General features: G+C 49.2%; 1 protein-coding gene across 2 annotated transcripts in view; it reads right to left on the reverse strand.

Moving 5' to 3' along the window:
• Window positions 1-1,184: 1,184 nt before the first annotated feature.
• The window catches only part of WASF2 (WASP family member 2), a 33,334-nt gene continuing 15,820 nt past the window's right edge, over window positions 1,185-18,698 (reverse strand). Inside the window, exons 2-10 of one of the 2 annotated variants that reach the window (XM_075173550.1) lie at window positions 18,114-18,427; window positions 17,491-17,644; window positions 13,402-13,536; window positions 12,723-12,876; window positions 11,514-11,631; window positions 10,240-10,370; window positions 8,540-8,695; window positions 6,284-6,804; window positions 1,185-5,795 (exon numbers count right to left, since the gene is read on the reverse strand). In XM_075173550.1, the coding sequence (XP_075029651.1) occupies window positions 5,638-5,795; window positions 6,284-6,804; window positions 8,540-8,695; window positions 10,240-10,370; window positions 11,514-11,631; window positions 12,723-12,876; window positions 13,402-13,536; window positions 17,491-17,620 (1,503 nt within the window). In that variant the 5' untranslated portion in view covers window positions 17,621-17,644; window positions 18,114-18,427 and the 3' untranslated portion in view covers window positions 1,185-5,637. The remainder of the gene's footprint in view (window positions 5,796-6,283; window positions 6,805-8,539; window positions 8,696-10,239; window positions 10,371-11,513; window positions 11,632-12,722; window positions 12,877-13,401; window positions 13,537-17,490; window positions 17,645-18,113; window positions 18,428-18,698) is intronic. The other variant, XM_075173549.1, reaches the window with a different exon arrangement.

Here is an 18,698-nt window from a genome sequence, read left to right on the forward strand (position 1 = left end):
CAGCACGACACTCACCGATACACCCCCCCTCCACTTCCCGAAGATGACTTTCAAGGGCTGGTACCCCAAAAGCACAGGGCTGTGTGCTGGCACGTACCCCAAAACCGCAGAGGCACCAAGTTAGCCCTGGCCACAGCCGCACCCATCCAGACAAGGGAGCCGGGGTGCTGGCTGCTCCTCCCGGCTTCGAGATGGAGCCAAGAGCCGGGCCAGGCAGCACCAGGGAGCGTGGAAGCCCAAGAGATCCCTCCTTCCCCTGCCCTCCGCGCCCCAGCACGACTAAAGGGCTTGCTTGTTCAGAAGCTGGCAAGGCCAATTAATCTAATGAGGTTTTGCAGCCAGGGACTATTGTCAGCCAAGAAAGGCACAGCGCTGCAGAGCGAGCGCACGGGTGTCTCCTAGAAGCCAAGGGAATTTGGCAGAGCAAAGCTCACGGTAAAAGCAGGGACGAGGAGCAGCAGGGACGGATCCTTTTGTCGCTCTCCACTGAGCGGCAGGAAAAAATACACCCGCACAACAGGCTCACGTACCAAGCCCATCAAGACACCTGAAAACAGGGCCAGGAGCCATCGCTGCCGCGGCTGGGGCCAGGCAGATTAACTGCGGAAGGGACCTTGAGCAGCTGAAATGGAGGCAAAAAAAAGCAGAAGCAGCCCCCTCCCACCCCAGCTGCAGCAGCTCCGCTCTTGCAAGATGGAGCACGGGCTCATTTCGTATGGCAGGGAGCACACACGGGAGGCTGGTGGCTCCTCCTGGATAGCGCTTCCTTGGCGCCGTTACCCACCCCAGGCAGCACTAACTACCACCATCGATAATCCTCAACCCACCTCGGCACGGCTGCATTTTGGTACTGGAAGAGGTTTCTGCGCCGATGGCGTCTGCAGGACAGCTTGGGACCCGCTGGCTTTCTTCATCCCAGGCACCTGCGGACAGGACACAGCCCGCGCGCCCGCGACGAAACGCCGAATGCAGCCAGGCTCCCCAAATTCCACCCCAGCGGCCCTGCGAGATGCACTACAGGACACGAGCCGCTCTTGGGGCCCCAGCACCTTCCCCCGGGCAGGAGAAGTCCCACACAGACAAGTCGCAGCAGCCCCTCTGCCCAGGACCTGCCACTTTGCACGTGCAAAGGACAACACCGCAGCTCCCCAACACATGCCCGGAGTAATACACGCAGGCGCCGATTGGATAGAAAGGTTTTATCAAGTTTACAGTTTTAAAAAAGGATCAAAAAAAATTAAGGTTGTGGTTTTTTTTTTTTTTTTTTACACGTACATTACAAAAAAAATTTGCAATTGGGATCTTCATCCAGGGGTTACTGAGCTGATTATTAAAAAAAAAAAAAAAAGCAGCAGGAAAGCCTGGCTTACACAGCAACCGTCAGGGAAAAGCACAGACAGACATTACACGGGAAAACAGAAGGCAGCGAGTCTGCGCCGGGATGCACAGGTACCGACACAGACCGGGCTCCGCGCCCCCACCAGCAGCAGCTTTACGCCCGCTGCATCCGTGCACACGAGGCGGCAGAGTCTGGCCATCAGTGTTTATTTTGCAGGGGTAAGAAAACCAAACAAGTCTACAGTATTTTGCTCATGAGGTTGGGTTTTTTTTTTCTTTTTTTTTTTTTTTTTGCTTCTTTTTTTTTTCTAAGCAGAGTTTCACTGCTGAAACTCCTTTGGTCTGAAGTGAGTAACCCCCTGCACCCTGAGAGTATCTGTCAAACATCGCCCTTCCGACCCCCGGCCCGGCTGGGCCCTTCGAGGGCACTTCCCATCTCTCCTCCCACCATACCTTCTGCTCAGCAATAAACCCCTAAGATACAAGTGGAATAATTACTCTTATAAATATATTTATATCATGTAGGAAAATAAGGCACTTCAGGAGGGTTACAGCTCGTCTAATTCTATGACATTCTAATCAGGAAGAAAAATGGGTTAGTTTCTGAAATGAATTAAAATGAATGTTAATACAGTAATAAAAACATCGGATCCACTTCCCACTTCAAGGCTTTGTTTGAAAAGGTAGAGAAGAAAGCATCCCCCCCCCCGAAATCCAACAGCAACGCAACCTGACCCGGGGCAGCTGCATCTGCCCCACGCGAGGCCCTGCCAGCCAGCTCCCCGCCGGAGCCCCTCAAGGGCAGGTACCTTCAAAAGAGGCACGTTAAATAAGTTCACGGACTGAAAATATATATATATATATCCTTTCCCTGAAACGATGCTCCGCACAGTTTTTTGGCCATCTGGGACCTCCAGGAGCCCCTTCCCTCGATCTGGTCTGGTGCTTTGGGTCTGATAAGGAGAGGAGAAAGCAGTGAAGGTCACCGACTGCGGATGAGGCTCCGGGCTGAGCCCAGGGAGCCGGGACCAGGCTTTCCCTGCGAGCGCGGGAAGGGGGGCGGCGGGGGAAAGGCTGCTGGGAGCAGCAGCCAAGCACTGCGGGCGAGGACACCGGGAGAATGTTTAACCAGGAGCGCGGCGCTGGGAAGGGGAAGGCAGCGGCGGCCTGCCCAAACTCGCCGTGCGCGGGGAGGGAATGAGCACGCCCCGAGCAAACGGCTCCCGGGATGGGCGAAATGGCTGCTCCGGCTCTGCGTCTCCGTATGGACACGGGTCGGGCTGAAATGGAAAGACGGGGAGGACCCCAGCTGCCAGCTCTCGCTTTTGGCTTTGTGAAATGCTTGAGGTTAGCCCGCCGTGCCGTTCAACCCAGCCTTAGGTGGAAAAAGGGGGAGGAAGGAGTACGTTAACACGAAATGACAAAGATGGCAGGGGAGTCCAGCACAGGCCCTCGGTCTACATGGGGGAACAGCAGCCCTGCAGTTACAGCACAGCTGCTCTGTCTTGCAAAGGTTGTTTTTGGCACCTCTCCTCTTCCCCTACTGGTTTAAGAAATATTAAGCTTACTTGGTGGCCCAGTGCTCTGCGATTTTGCAACGATACTCAAAGACGGTCACTTTACACCAGTTGTTTCTCAGGGATCTCTGTGCTAGGCTCATACCACTTCTTTCTGCAGTCAAAGGAGATTTTAAAAAAACCAACCACCCTTTCCTACCTGTCCACAACCCTTCTGTTTAGGATCCAGCAGTTTTGATTCTCACCTCGGGATGCGAGTTTGAAAGCGGAGGGTGGTTACAGCAGGCTTGCACGGACAAAGCAGCGTCCCTCCCGCTGCCAGAAGGGCCTTGCAAGCAGGCGAGGCAGTCGGAGGAGCCGACTCCACCCGCGGCCATGCCAGATCGCCCACACAGCATCCTTGTGCAACAGGCAGCGCGTGGGGCAACCGTGTCCCGAACGCCCCGAGGCACGGCCCTGCCTGACAGACCATCCATCTGGGTCGCAGAGGATATGGCACTTTTCTGTATTTCACACGACAGGAATACGCGTTCCCCTTTCCCAACAGGGGCCAAGTCTAGTTAAGGCAATTTAAAATTAACCCAGGTTTGGCATTTGCGAGCTCCTCGCTTCCCTGTGTGATAATGCTGTCAGCCCGGGTTAGCTTAAAGGTCCGTTTTCCCCAGGAACCTGTCTCCGAGAGAAGCCAGAGGAGGATGCTTACAGAAAGAGCAGAAAAACAAGAGGCAGCGATTCTCCTCTAGCTCCCCTTACCCAGCTTGCAGCAATAATCAGTTTGCATTTCCAAGTCCCTCCACTGCACGATGGCTCACTGGCACTCGAGGGGTTTGTTCCCTCTTCCAGAACCTGGAACTAGCACTGCTCAGATGTTCCCAGCCCATCAGGATGCCTCACCGTCTACGCCCTTTGCATCCTGCCTAGCAGCCGATTTGCAGACAAAAATCTGATGGTGTAGCGGTCCAGTAAATCTCTCCTGATTGTGCTCAGGGTCGCGCTGGATCTCAGCTTGATCCACACCCCAGAAAAGCCCATCCTCCAGGCTATTATCTGCCCTTTCGAAGATTAAAAATGCACGCACACACACACAAGAAATCAGTAAGAACTCAATGGCACAAACTGAAGCCATCAATCAAACCCCAAGAAGGATTTTCAGCAACCTGGCAGCCTCGGGCTGGGCCTGGCGTTCTGGGTATCAGCAACATCATTAAACGAGGCAAGCCAGAGAAGAAAGAACAGGCACAGGCTGGCAAAATACTTTACAACAGGGAAGGCAAAGAGGTTGGAGAGTTGCTCGTAATGGGACACGCAGCTGGTCCCACCCCACAACAGCTGGACCCATGATCTCCAAAAGGCTTCGGAATTGCTTTCTTGCATGACCCTGACAGAGAGTTAAGTCCAAATTAAAATACACATCTGTAGCATCGGGGGTATTTGTTTCTAGATTTCCACGATATGCTTATATTCTATGTAAGGTAATATAAAACAGCAATAAAACCTAGGTCACCTAGTTCAAGTTCACCATTTTCTCCCGCTGCCAGTACTCTATCTGTAGTGAGCAGCCTGGGAATTCATAGGGTTAGTGAGAAGAAACATTTTCTTAAAATTAACTAATGAATTATAACCACAAAATTACGGGAAAAGACGTAGGTTAGGTCTGATATAACTGACGGGCAACTCAGTTCACACACAAGATGTTTTTAGGCACACAAACTCCCCTCCTTAGGTGGAAGGGAGGAGGAAGCAAAGGTAATACCAGCATTTTCTGCTACTCAAGTCCCTGTGTAAAAAGTATGGTCACCCTGCTAGAAAAAGCACCTCTTCAAACCGACTGCAGCGCTGCCCTGAACAGGCCAAAGACGACCGAAGCGCCTGGTGTTTTTTCTTTTTTAAACACACTCTCAGCATGAATTGAAGAAATCAGCAAAGCGGAGTTTCACCACCGCTCAGCGCTGACCACACAGATGTGTCTCAGTGGGGCACCGGCTCTGCGCTCCCAGAAGCGGGAAGCCAAGCAACCGTTCTGCCCCGGCTTTGCATCCCTTTGTGCAAGTCTCCTTTGGCAGACTTGGCGAAGCAGTCCAGGAGATTTGAGGAAGGTAAAGGCAGCTTTTAAAATAAAAAAAAGTCCCTCCTCACATTGCACCCAAGACACTCCACAGCCCTAGAGCCAGGAAGCGCACCCCACGCAGGGTAGTCTGGAAATAATACTAGGGGGTCAGAGGGGAAAGAATTGTGCTCTGTTGCCAAAACCTGATTATTTGACAGTGGGATGCAGAAGAGAACAGACATTTAAAGCCCATTTTCTTGCAGCACTACCAGTATTCACTGGAAAGGAAGAGCCATCAGATCAACTGTCTGCTGTTGCAATGAGAAAACTAGCTGAAAATGTCCTTCATCTGAAAGGCCACGCGGCCACAACAGGATCATCCATCTTTACTTTAAAAATCCCTCAGGATGGAGGGTTTATATGTGCTCTGCCTGGTGGCATCGAGAACCTGGAGGTTTAGCTCTCTTTTAAATAAGCAACCGTTACACCCCCTCCAGCTAAATCCCAACACCGCATCCTCAGTGTCCGTGAGGAGACCTTTTGGAAAGGCAGAGCACAAAGTCCTGCCAAAGCCGGAGGGGAAGGGAGAAGGGAGATATGCTGGTGGTTGTCTGAAAACCCTTGGCACATCTTTGGTTATGGGATGAAAAAGGAAGTGGTGGAAGGTTTGGCCACCTGATTCTTTAAGAAGATGTTAACCCAGCAGAGAAGGGGAAGAAGGGGACGGGACCGTGGTTAATCCGACCATTCGTCCTCATCGAACTCCGAAGAGTCGTCCTCAGAGTCGCTGTATTCCACAGCGATGCGGCGTGACAGGATCGTTGCCACATCATTGCCCACAACGTCCCGCTTCTCCTGTTCCCGCTGCTCCTCCACCTTGCGGAGCTGGAAGCCTGTAGGGAAGAAGGCAACGGAGAGGATCATGCAAAGCCTTTGGTCACACTGAAACCTCCAAAGCAGCCGTCCCTTTGACACAATCCTCTGAGCAAAACAGCCTGTCCTCTGCCAGCGAGTATTGGACACGCTGTGGGATAACACTGATGGTGACCGACAGCCAAGACAGGCTGGGTGGGCAGGTGGAATGGGAAGCGAATCGTTTCCGTGCTCCTCTGAGGGGTCACCACCACTGCCGTTCAATCCTCTCGCAAACTTGGACCACACTAATTCCAGCACTGCCGTCTCCAAAGGCGCAGGCGGGAGGCATAAAACCTTGTGAGGTTGTCATCAGGGTGGGCAGGCACGGAGGGACCACGAGGGACAGGTCTCAAGCAGCGAGGCAGTCACGCCACTGCTCATGAGATGGCTCCCAAGTGCTCGCCCTCGGATACTGCGGGGTTTTCCAGAGGCAAAGGAGAAAGTTGGTATTGAAACAAAACCTTACCTTGACGAATAGCTGAAAGCAGATCACTCCTGGCATCACTAACCGCAGGCAAGGATGACTTGGGCTTGGAGGTGGAGGTGTCTGAGGGTGGAGGAGGGGGAGGGGGACCATCCAGGACACTGGAAGACAGAGGCGGTGGGCCAGGAGGCGGCGGTGGTGGAGGGGGAGGCGGCGCGCTCCCGCTGCCCGGCTGCGGCAGCGGAGGTGGGAGCACGCTGGCATATTCGACTGCTGGAGGGGGCGGTGGTGGTGGCGGGGCAGCAAACTCGGGGTGAGGAGGGAAAGAAGGGGGCGAGGGTGGTGGTGGGGTTCCCGGGGACGGGAAGCCCATGGGAGGCGGTGGAGGGGGGGCGCTTCCCATCAGTGGTGGTGGTGGAGGTGGTGCCGGAGGGGGAGCAAAGCCCGGCCTGGCTGCTGAGGGGGATCCGATCGGAGGAGCTGGTGGCGGGTGACTCGGGCTAACCAGGCTGGATCGTTTGGTCCCTCCAGAACCAGAACCTCTTTGGTTGTCTACAGGATAGCTGTTGCAACAGAAGGAGAGAGAGAAAGGCGGCTTTTAGCTGTGAGGCCAGATTAGACTGTACAATCTCAATGTTAATGCAAATCATCTGTGTTTGTTGCAGTCCAGACAAAAACCTACGTTCAGCTTTAACTGGTGTTTCCATGAGACCTCACTCCTTGGTTTTAGTTCCCTCGCAGTGTTTCTTTTGGACTACACCACCAGAACAAAGGAAAGCTTCTGGGGACCGGCAGAAATGCTATCATCCGTCCCATCTCCCAGGCTGCAAGAACATGAGCCATCTCACCTCCCCACCAGAGGCCAGGCGTCATGTCTGAGCAGCCTCCTGGCTCAAGAGCTCCTGCAGCAATGCAAGCCACTCCACGCTGAGGTCAGACTTACGACACGCTAAGCAGGGATGTCTATCGTGATAAATCGCACAAGGACTGGTGGGTGTGCCAGGAAAGCATACGCTCTGAACACCTGCTAGGAACAGATCTCTTCACCGGATTCCACGGCTCAGAGCTGGAGTGCAGCAGCCATGTCTCATAGCTCGCCGTGGGGAGCGAAGGGGAAGACATGGAAACCCAACGTGCTTTTAAGGAAAACACCAATTCTTGAGGCATCGAATCTCCCATTTATGGAAGCTGTGTTATACCAGAAAACACTACAGCCCCTAAGATTCTGTAATATCCCATGCATGTGTAAAGGAAGCCCTAAATTGACATCTCCTTCCATGGTAAAACAGAAAAATAAGGTACATTTGCCACAGAAATGTCACAGTTTTTAACAGCGCACAGTGCTGATCCAAGACAGACTACTGGAAATCAAACCTAGTTCCCAAGGTTCTTTAAAACAACCACCAAAACAAAACCAGAGAGGGGAGATCTCTGTGGCTAGGCAGAGATCTAAGCAACTGCATAAGGCAGCGTAAGCTTCATTCGAAAGCTCGTTTCTGCTCTGCCCTAGAGGAACACGCTGCAGAGTGGAGCGCTTGCTCTCTTTGACACATCAGAAGAGCCTTTTCTGCAGCATTGCTGCTTTTGGATAAGATGGAGACAAGCTAACGCAGTCCTGTCTATCAGACATACTTCCTCCTGTTACTCTTGACTCTGTTTTACTGCCTTTTAAAAAAAAAGCTACTCTCTTGTTTCACCTTTTGTGTCTTGAGCCACTGCTGGACCATAATTCTCATCTCTAGAGGTGACTGGAAGTCACCATTTCATCCGATACAAAGCAGCTGCCCTGAACGTGCACTGAAGTCTCTGGGAAGAAGTCACCTGGTGTGCTCAAGTCCTTTAAATTTAACTACATCTACATCTTCAGCGCCTACGTCGTGCATTTGTCAAAGATCATAGGGCAAATGGTAACAAAAAAAGGCGGCGAAAGCAGCCATTCTTTGCACAGCTCTATCAGGAACCTAAGTCTACAACAGCGTTGGAAAACTCATGCGACGGAGCCAGACCATTAATTGGGACCCCGCTCTTCTAGAAAGTGAAATAAGACTGCTCTAGTTCTCGCCCAAGCCCATTCTCCCCTTCTGTGTGGGAACAATGATGGCGGTTGGGATTTATGGAGAGCTGTGCAGGCTGTGCCTCCGTCCCTGCCTGCAGTTGCACGTCCCCTCCAGACAGGAGCATTCTGGTTCCCATACAACACCCGTTAGGAAGTTATGCTGAACTATCTCAGCCTGTCTCATGTCATCCTTTTACACCACCTACTACTCCTTGGTGACAGAAGGGATCCCGTAGGCTTACCTAAATTCCACCGGGGGTGGAGGCAGGCTGTCATCTGGGAATGAAGGAGGTGGTGGCACAATAGAGTCAGTCTGCGGCGGTGGCGGGTAGCAGTTCACGTCCATGCTTTCGTTTGAACCGATGCTGCCGTTCTGATACACCATGTTAGAGGGGTACCTGAGTGAAAGCAAGAGAAGCAATTTATTTAAAGAGTTCAAGGCAATACCTAAAGCTCATTTTTCCCCTCACTCACAAGAGCTCTGCCTCCTGGAAGGGTTACAACAAATAACTGTGCAGCAGTTCAACCACTGAACAGCAGTGATATTAACCACGTGGATGGATCAACCTGCAAGATTTAGAAATGAGGTTTTCTAGCAGGAATGGCTTTTCCCAGCACAGTGGGACCTGCCTTTAGGTGGGACCTTATCAGCCACCACAGCAGGACACATAAAAAACAAAACCTTAAAGGAACATTTAAAAAAAAAAAAGTCTCTATTTCTCAAAGCATCCTATATGAAGAACCACATACAGCTGTATTAGTTTGCTCTGCATAATTCTTTGGCTAGAATTTGCCCAGATGCTCTCACGTTTGTTTATTGCTACCACACACCAGAACAGCATGAGCATATATTTTAGTGAACAAAAAAACACCGAAATAAAAAAAATATTTTTCTTAACATTTGATTATAGAAAAAACATAAGAGTGTTTTGACCAACTTGGACTTGAAGGACTCCCAGTTACATTGGGTATCATCAGTGGCAAAAAAAGAAGAGGTACTCAAAGATGTCAAAAAATAAGCTTGAGAACAGAATATCAAAAAGAACCCAAGAAACAGCGATGCCATTAAAAGCAAGTATCCAAAGCTGAAGTAGTACTGAAGGAAGAGACCACTCTCACACTCAGCTTTCAATGAGCTCATTTCACTGTGGGGTGGTGGAACCACCTCATTCTTGGGGGCTCTGGACCTCAAGTGAATTCAAATGCATGAACATGCTTACACGAGAAAAGAGAGGAGCAAGAAAATGGTGCTGTTGTGCTGCTCGATTCCTCTGCTAGAAACCAAACGTGTTCTCCTATTAAACTAAAAGCAAGTTTTATTTTTAGCTGGAGAGTGTGATTTAAAGAGAGATTTTTCTTATATGAAAGGAAGCTGCAAGGAGCGAGCAAGAAGTGCATTGTGGGGAATTCGGTCTGCTTCCAGCCTTGCTGGTGTCAAAAGTTAAATGAATTCCCAAGCCAGAAGTGCTAAAGAGAGATCTGTAGCTTGAAATACTTGGATGGGGACAGCCCCCGCTTCAACTTTAGGGTGTGAAGAGCCATTTGTGAAATGCAACAAAGCAATCACACAATACCACCGAGATGCCACCCCGCTCCTCAGCTCTAGGGCCAGAGGCTAGGTGTGATGGGAAGGGCATCGCGGTGGGGTAGGGAGCCAAAGCTCTCAACACTTCTGTGCCTACAAGACAGGCAGCTGAGAGCAGACTTGCTACCAAAGCTGTTCCTGCCACCTTGTTCAAACCCTGTAGCTCCCTGATTTATTTAGCAAATTTTAAATCAGCAGACGGATTTACTTTGGAGAATCTGATTAGTGGCAGTATCGATCCGCACTGTGCAGCAGATCTGGAGAAGCTGCAGAGCAGGGTGAACTGCATTACAATCAACAACGCCCGCCCGCTCCCCCTCGCTGGGGAGCTGAACAGAGAGCCCCAGACTTGCTTACCCAGCAGGACCGTGTTTGTCCTTTGACTCAACAAATTCTTGTCCCATTTTCAGCTTCTCCCACTCTTCTTTCCGGGTTTTGATTTTCCGCGGATTCACATTTCCTCGGTTCGGATTCTCCTTTTTCTCTTTCTAAGGGAGGAGGAATCAAACAGAAGCCTTATTTTGCTTTAAACTCCCTGGGAATAGGGAGGGATAGGACAGACCTGTAGCAGTTTCGAGAAGATACAGTCTCAAAGAGGGCCAGGATTTTTAATTTACTTTCCTGATTGCTGCAGGCTCCAAAGACCTCCCATACAAAGACGTTGGAGCACAGATAGCATAAAAAAAGAAAGACAGCATCAGATTTCCCCAGTGCAGCCCAGACATGATGCCATCGTTACTCCCTGGCATGACCACCTTGAGGGCAGAGTGAAAGCTCCGTTTCCCACATCAATTCAGTTTTTGGCCTCTGTGTCAAGACTGCCAAATCTCACCATCACCTTGCTGGCGTTAAGTGCTTTGGGGTGCAATATGGACACTTGCCCAGAAAGAACTGGGCTTTAGCTAGCCTCACCCTCTGTATTCTAACATGCCCTCAATCTCGTTGTTATTTTGATTGAAAAACCATGATCTGTTTTGATATTTAATACTCCAGTTGCTCAAAAGCTTAATAAAGTATGCTTAAACTGAATCTTTTATGGTGCAAGTTTCAGTGTTGGTAAACATGGGTCCAAATCCCCAGGCAACCAAACCAGGAACTCTACCTGGCATTTCCAGCTTAAACGGTTTTGTTAAGCCTCCCGCTTGCCCCTAATTTAACATTAGGCCTGGTTTTGCACTCCTGAAGGGACATTTTCTCCTTCCTTTATTCTTCCACAGTAGAATTTATTACACCACTCAACACACTGTGGTGCTGGGGCAGTGGGATTTGCACTGCTTCAACACTGAACAGACCCCTATGCAACATCGGAAGTGCAGAAAAGACTGCAACACAACTTTCTCCCCTGCTGACTGCGCCAGCGCTATGTTTGAGGACTACAAATTAAGCCATTATTACCATACAAAGACGGTGGCATTTGGAAAAACAGATTAAGGGTACCTTTGTTTTCTTTTTTTAATTAACAAGGATGAGAGTAAACCAGATAAAAACTTCACTGAATTGATCCCTAAAGAGTTTAAGAGAGCAAACCTGAATTTTGGATAGCAACTTTGGAGTCCAAGATTCATTAACGCTTCCCACCTCCTTTTCTTCCCTGACATGCCTCTGTTGGCAGAAATCTCCCATTTCCTCACCCTATGTTTCCGCTTCTCTTTCATAATATCCTTGGTGTCCTGAAGCATCTTCTCTTTCCAAAGGTCAAAGAAATATGAAGGATCTGTGTAGAATTTAAGTGCCTCTTTGCCATCATCCCTAGAACAGGGAGGGGGGGAAAAACCACACAAACAAGGACCAAGTCACACATTTGTTTGAAGCCCAAAGAAAACATAAAGCACAACCCCAGATGACAGTTTAAAACTCTGCAATGAGAAGGTCAAACACGCCGGTCTCGCCGCTGTCCTCCATTTCAGAGCAGGCAGTGGACCCACAGCCTCACTTGTCCCGGCTCTCCCACTTGCCAGCGCTTTTTGCCCTCACACAAACTCTCCATTACTCAGCACCTGAAGAGCTCAACTGCTCTGAACAATCACCGAGAGAGCAGCAGGTCTCTCACTTCAACTCCCACTTGTTTGTGTTGTATTTTTGGTGTGAAAAAAGCCTTCTCCAGCCCAAGAACCCTAAATCAGACCAGCAGCATCCTTGAAACTCATGAGCGAGCACACACACACACACACTCTCCTCCTACTTTGCAGTGCAGCCGCGTCTGGCAGAAGACAGCTGCCTCCAGCTATCTGTAATTACTTTTTACCTGTTCAAAAGATATTTATGGATGTGGGCTAAGTCTCTGTATTCTGACCCCCTTTACTTCTACTACCTACAAGATTAAATCAGAGCAGGACTGCTCAGGAGAACTGGTTACACAGCCAGCGTAGGTCACATCAGATGTCTCAGACCAGGCACAGAAGGCCACAGAAAGCATCTCCAGATCTACAGGAGTCTGCTGCACTCACCTGGGTGAGAGCCATTTACAGATGTATGCTCTGCAGTTTGCACTGCGGCTTTCTGGAAAGGAGCCACAGGGCTACAGAGAAGCACAAGAAAAATGCATCATCTGCACAACACCTAGCATGTTTATGCAGTGCCAGCCAAGCCTTGCCCCAAGGCAATCACCAAAGTGACAGCAGGTAACCAAATATATAATTTTCTAGCTACGCTCTTTTGTACAGCCCCAAAAGCAAAAGTTTCACGTAATCCAGAGAATGAAGATTTCCTGGTGGATCTCAGTTTAGCAACTTGATTTCCCATTGGAAACAGCTACAGCACGGGATGGGAAATGACCTCCTTGGCAGGTTGGGAGGAAGAGATACTCCTCTGCAAGGGAACAAGGGGCGTTGCAGCCATACCTGTAAGGTGAGAGAATGTTGAGAGGTGGAGGAGTATTGCAGGTCCTATAGGTTTCAAGGACAGGCACAGGGAGAGAATCTCTGTCGAAGAGCTTCTGGTCCTGAGTAGTGGAGCTTTTGAAGGCCTTCCTGGTGTTAATGCCTTGCAGGGAGACTGTAACAAAGAGGAGAGAGCAAGTGAAGAACAGCTTGACCCAGGCCAATGACACTGAAGACCAAGTAGCGAACATCTGATTTCAGTCGGAGTTCTTGGCATGCTTAGCACTTCTTAAGGTCAGGTTCCTTTTCCCACAGATCTCTTGGGAAACCCAGCAAGTCTCAGATCACGCCGTGCCAAGATCCGCTGCTGTACAGACACAGCTCTCTCGAGAGTTGCCAATGTGGTTTCAAACCCCTGCGACCAAGACTCAAGAAGTGCACCGCTATCAAACTGCTGAAAAGCGAGTTTCCACATGGAGACTTGCTAACGAGCAAAGCTAGACTCGGCCAGAAAGGCTATCCACATGAGCAGCACAGTGCTTTTTCAGGAGGGGAGGAAACGGTCCCTCTTAGTCCAAGAGAACATGTTCCAACACCCATCGCAGCGTCACGCTCATTTTATGGCCACGAACCAACCATGCTGACTCAATGAGAATCTTTACCACACTTGGTCTGCAAGGACCACGCTCCACTCCATTACCTTCTTCCTCTTTGGGATCCAGCTGAGTGACTTTGACTTGCAAGCGGTCAACTCTCTCGACTAGAACGCTCACCCGAGAGGCAAAGGTGTTGGCTTGAGTAAACAACTCTCCAAATATGTCTTCTGCGAATTTACCTGGAATATTAAAGTGTCCACATTACCCTCGTGAGCCACATCAGACCATATTCAGTCTCCCAGCTTGTTTTCTTGAAGAAAGAAGAAAGAACGAACGAACAAACCGTGCTTCTTTTCAAGTTTGTCAGGGTTGAGTTTAACATCCAGGAAGAAAACGCTCTGTTCCACCAAAACCTGACATTTCCAAGGGATCTTCAAGCAATAAAGAAACAATCGAAACATACTTTCAAGTCATTATTAAAGTAACAAAATAAAGAGGGCTGACAACACTATACTGGTCTGAATCTGGACGGGTCTGTAGGTCCTTTAAGATTCTCTGCTGTTCTGTTTATTAGACAGGCAAATACAGTTAGATTTTTATTGCTCTGGAGAATCTCAAAGGCTCCCAGTCTCCAGCAGGCCTGCCTCCAGGGTAACTGGCACATATTTACAAGCTCAAAGTACTCTGGAACTAGAGAGCAAACCCAGTCCTTGATCCCAAAGCCTGAGCTATAACCACAGACGAAAGCACTGACCCTTTTGTTCCTTCAGGTGGCAGTGTCTGAAAAATTGATGCATTCATGTTTATTCTAAATCAAAACCAAAGGGGAACTTCTCAAACAGGGATATTCTTTCTGTAACAGCTTGGATTGCCCAGTGGGCTGCTATGACAAACATCATCCATCGTTTGGACTGCGAGAGTGCCTAGGGGCTTGGATCAGGAGCTCGCTGCACCACTTACAAGCATAACAAAAAGATGTCCTCTGTCCTTAAGAGTTTAAAATCTACCCATACAACAAGAGATGACCACAGGTAGACAGAAATGGGAGAACTGGAAGAAAACCAAGAACTTACAGTAAGTACTGTCTTTTTGTTTGCTCTCAGGCATAACCCAAGACAGGGAGCCCTAACCACACCGAGGACAACACTGATCAGAACAGACTTGGCACTGACTGCAGACATAGGCCCGTGGAGTTCCCACTGATGGGAAACATTTCCAGCCACGGCTGCTGAGTACAAGGCTGCTCCCAATAAGCAGTCTGGTTTTGAAGTGCATCATCATATGGTCAACAGTTTGTTCTGGAATCTGTTACTCCTGAAGATCCTCTCCCGACATTCAGGAAAGGATAACCAGTTGGAAGCCTAACTTTAACAGCAGTTTTGGAAAATCTGGTTGTCTGGAATGAGTCACATCAGAAAGACAAGCGCCCCTTCCACAAGGCAACGCGAGGGCATCCCCCAAAGCCCAGCTGCACAAATACTTCCAGCTATCTAAACTGATATATCAGCTACTTGTTCATACTCCCGTGCAGTTCTCCTTACACTGCCAAGCACGGGGAACCAGCCAGGTTAAAAATCAACCTCCTCCACCCCTTTTGGTGGCAACGCCAGCTTGAAGTGCTTATACAAAGCAAATGCTAGACGTTAACTTCAACTGACCTTCTCCTTCCGCTCTCCTAGGTAATACAGTCTCCACATACGCTCCGTTAACAAGCCCAACCAGCTTTCCTCAAACTCATGAGAGGGATTTTATTTCTGGAGACCTCAGGGCCAGGTAGCTCTTGCTATAGCCAGGTTTCATGAAGCACTCTTCGTGTTCAACATCAGCACAAGACCAGCTCTCCTATTTGACCAAAGAGGGTGAACGTTTATCTGTGGGATAAATTGACACCTCCCAGCAACAATCCAAAAAAGAAAAAGTTGTTGTTGTAATTTGGTTTCTACTTTAATGAGAACTGAAAATAATTTCTGAATTTCACAAGGAACTGCAACAAGCACTAGGAAAAAAAAAAAGTGTCTTTGGTTTGCAATGCTGAGTAGTATGTTTCAAGCATAAAATAATATATAAACAGCACTGTATATACCGGTCTTGACCCTGGAGGGAGAAGAAGGGATGGTGCGTATTCCCTCGCCTGTGTAAGCGCACCTGTACAGAGTTACCATCCAGCACCTCACATACCGTTCCGTGTTTCATGTACACTTTTAGATGAGGTAAGGCAGAGATTAATTTTTTGGTTTAGTTACTTTGACTGCAAAAGTGCAGCTTACAATCAGAATTATCTTTGTCATGCACTGGCAGGAAGACAGACGGCATGATTTAATAGGTCTTTCCATCTTTAGCTTGTGGATTCTATAAAATCACACAGAAACGCAGTCGACTTATAAAAAGTGCTACCAGCTGTGATAGTAACGAAGGGTAAACTCACTGGAATATGAAAGTTTGACAAGATTTATGTTTGCATCTTTGTAAAGAGACTGTGGTGCACTAGGCATGGCTGATTATTCACTTGACAGGGCTGTCACAGCCTACTGAACCTGCTTTACGTTCCTGTAATATTCAACGTACGAGAAAGGAGCGGATTTATTTTTCAGAAGTAAGAAGAGAAAAGGAGGGGGGGCCAGGAGTTTGGTCATTTGGATGCGTACATTCTGTAGCAGTTAGTCTAAATATTGCTTCATTTAAAATACTGCTGACCCTAGGGAAGCGGGTAAGAGACAGTGCTCAGCATCTCCTCCCCACCTGCCTCGCCCCCCTCTTACACAGACAAGCACGCAAGTGTCAGCAAGAGCCACCTCTCCCGAGTTCTCCCTCCAGCGCTCTCCTCGAGATATCCGCGATTGGTCCAGCAGCACGCACCTCCCTCCCCACATCGCCGAGCGAGCCTCTCTGGGTACCTTCCCGATAAAGAAACCAGGCTGCAATTTGGCTTCCAGCGCTTCACCCTCTCTGACGAGGTAGAAGCAGAGCAGCTTTGGATATCTGAGCTGCGCAAAGGAGGTCTAAACCTGAAGGATCTCACCACGGCTCTGTCACACTAACCCACTGCGTGCCTTTGGACTGGGATTAGCTTTCTCTGCCGCCGAGATCTGCACAGCTTTACTGCCTTCTTCCTCATCATTTCACATGCACGAGATGGATTTTACTCACACTCCACAACCATCTTGGCTACAAGACCTAACAAATGAACAACAAGGGCCAGTGGAACGCGAGCAGAGAGACTGGTCTTGCCTGTGCAGTGACATTTCTACAACCCAACAGAATGCGATACCAACTGGCAGCAAACACAGGCCCAGATTTTAGCAACAGCCATGGTTTTCACTGCTGGAAAGAGACTGCACCCAAACTTTCCCTGCCACATTCACGCTATGGCAGAAGACAAGGGGCTTGCTTTGCAGAGCAAGCAGAAGTGCTTGCAAGACACCATGGAGAAGCTAAACAATACATTAATTTGATTATCAAAGTCTTGCTTCAAGGGCAGAGGTAGCTAATCAGAATCCAGAGCATTTCAACAGAGTAAGAAGTCATCCCGGAGAGACCACAATTAACTCTTCGCTCCTCCTATGGCACGTAGGTCCACGTTTTCCTCCAGCCTTTACAAGGCTGTTGGTCAGCCCACTGGAGAGCTGAGCTAGGCACCACTGCAGCTCGTGCTGCCATTTGAGCGAGCGGCCCCAGACCCCCAATACTCCAGAGGCAACGCGCGGCTCAGACTGGGGACTTTGGGTCTTGCAACGCAACAAACAGCAGGGGCAAACAGGCAGCTTCTCCGTGTGCGCTTTAATTATCTTTCATTAAAAATAGGACTACTGACATGCTGTAGATTCAACACAGTCAAGCTCCATTTAGTAGCGCGTGCAATTACAGGCACATTCTCTGACACAAGATCCCGGCTGCTCGGAGAGCCTCCCATTTTACAAGCTTGAGTTGTGCTCCATCCTTCCATCTGCAGTTTCGCTGCAGCCTCTCACACACGCACGCACACACCTACATCCCCCCCTCCCCATTTTCTCTTAGATGGGAAGGCAGTGGGACCAGGGATATGAAATTAGCATCAGATTTCTTTAGGAAAACATTTTAGCATTACCCAGGGAAGGCAGATGGGGGAGAAATAGGAACACGAGAGTAGAAAGGGAGCTAAATAAAGAGCACTAGCGACTCCTGAGGGCAACGCGCAGGCTCGCCATGGTACTCACTCAGGCTGCCCAGCTGTCGAATGACATTTGCCAGGGTGATGTTGGTCATGCATTCCAGCTCGCTTCGAACGCTAGGCAACGTCTGACGGCACAGGTGCCTTGGCTCAATGTTCCTCGTTACTAACGGCATGGTGGACCTGCTTCAGGCACTGTTCTGAAAGATGAAAAACAACCCAAAAAAGAAACAGGAAAGGATTACTCAACCGCAAATTCCAGGCACACCAGAGCCATGGTGTTCGTTTTTCCTGCTCTCAAATGGCTTTATTTATAAGGCTTCTTTCCCCCCTCCCCACCCTTATAAAACTGGTTCATCAGAAATAAAGATCCTGCTGTTCTATGACTTGCAGTGACAGCAAAGCCCCACCAGCTCAGGTACAGAGGCAGAGATGGAAAACTACACATCTTCGCCCACACGCAAGGTGCTGCTGGCATTACCGCAGCCGTTGTTCCCTTCCTACCCATCCGCCGCCTCTGAGCAGTCTCCTTCCTCCCGCGCTCACGCACAGCGTCTTTGGCAAGTCTTACAAGCTCTTCTTCAGAAATATTTTAAACTTGCAATCAAGAGGTTTACTTAAACCAAGAGGATGAAGACGGGAGATGTTAAAAAAAAAAAAAAAACCCACCAAAAAAACAACCAGCTTCTTCCAGCACATCAAAGCATGCGTGGTGCCTCTCTCCTGGAGCAGCACAGACAGGGCTGTCCTGAAACAACAGGAAGCGCTTGCAGCTGACCAGGAAACTTTCTGGTGACTGTTCCTTATCCTGCAGGCTGCACCCCTCTTCCCTTGGGAAATCCCCCGGGGCCAAGGTTTACACTGGACCATTGTTTTCGTGCTACAGCAGTTTAACGATGAGGGAGCTCTAATCAGGATGCAGGCTTAAAGCGTGCTCAGTCAAGACTGATTGTACAACGGTCAGGACAAACTTCCAGTTCTTTCTTTTTAAAAAAAAAATAAAATAATAAAAAAAAAAGAAGACAACGTAAATGTCCGGAAGTTATGCTTTAGACAGAAAACGCTTTTATGTGCAGGTCAGTGTCTAACTAACAAAAATCTCCTTTGCTAACAGGCTGAAACGTTGAAGCAACAAACAGCTCCCTCTCAGATCGTCCGCCTCTAACAGACAGGAGGAAGCTTGGGTAAACAGCTCAGCCCAAGGAGCACGATACATGCCTGAAATCTTTAAGACTAAGCGAAAGCAAATACATC

The sequence above is a fragment of the Calonectris borealis genome, chromosome 25, assembly GCF_964195595.1.
Source record: "Calonectris borealis chromosome 25, bCalBor7.hap1.2, whole genome shotgun sequence".
Classification (NCBI taxonomy): domain Eukaryota; kingdom Metazoa; phylum Chordata; class Aves; order Procellariiformes; family Procellariidae; genus Calonectris; species Calonectris borealis.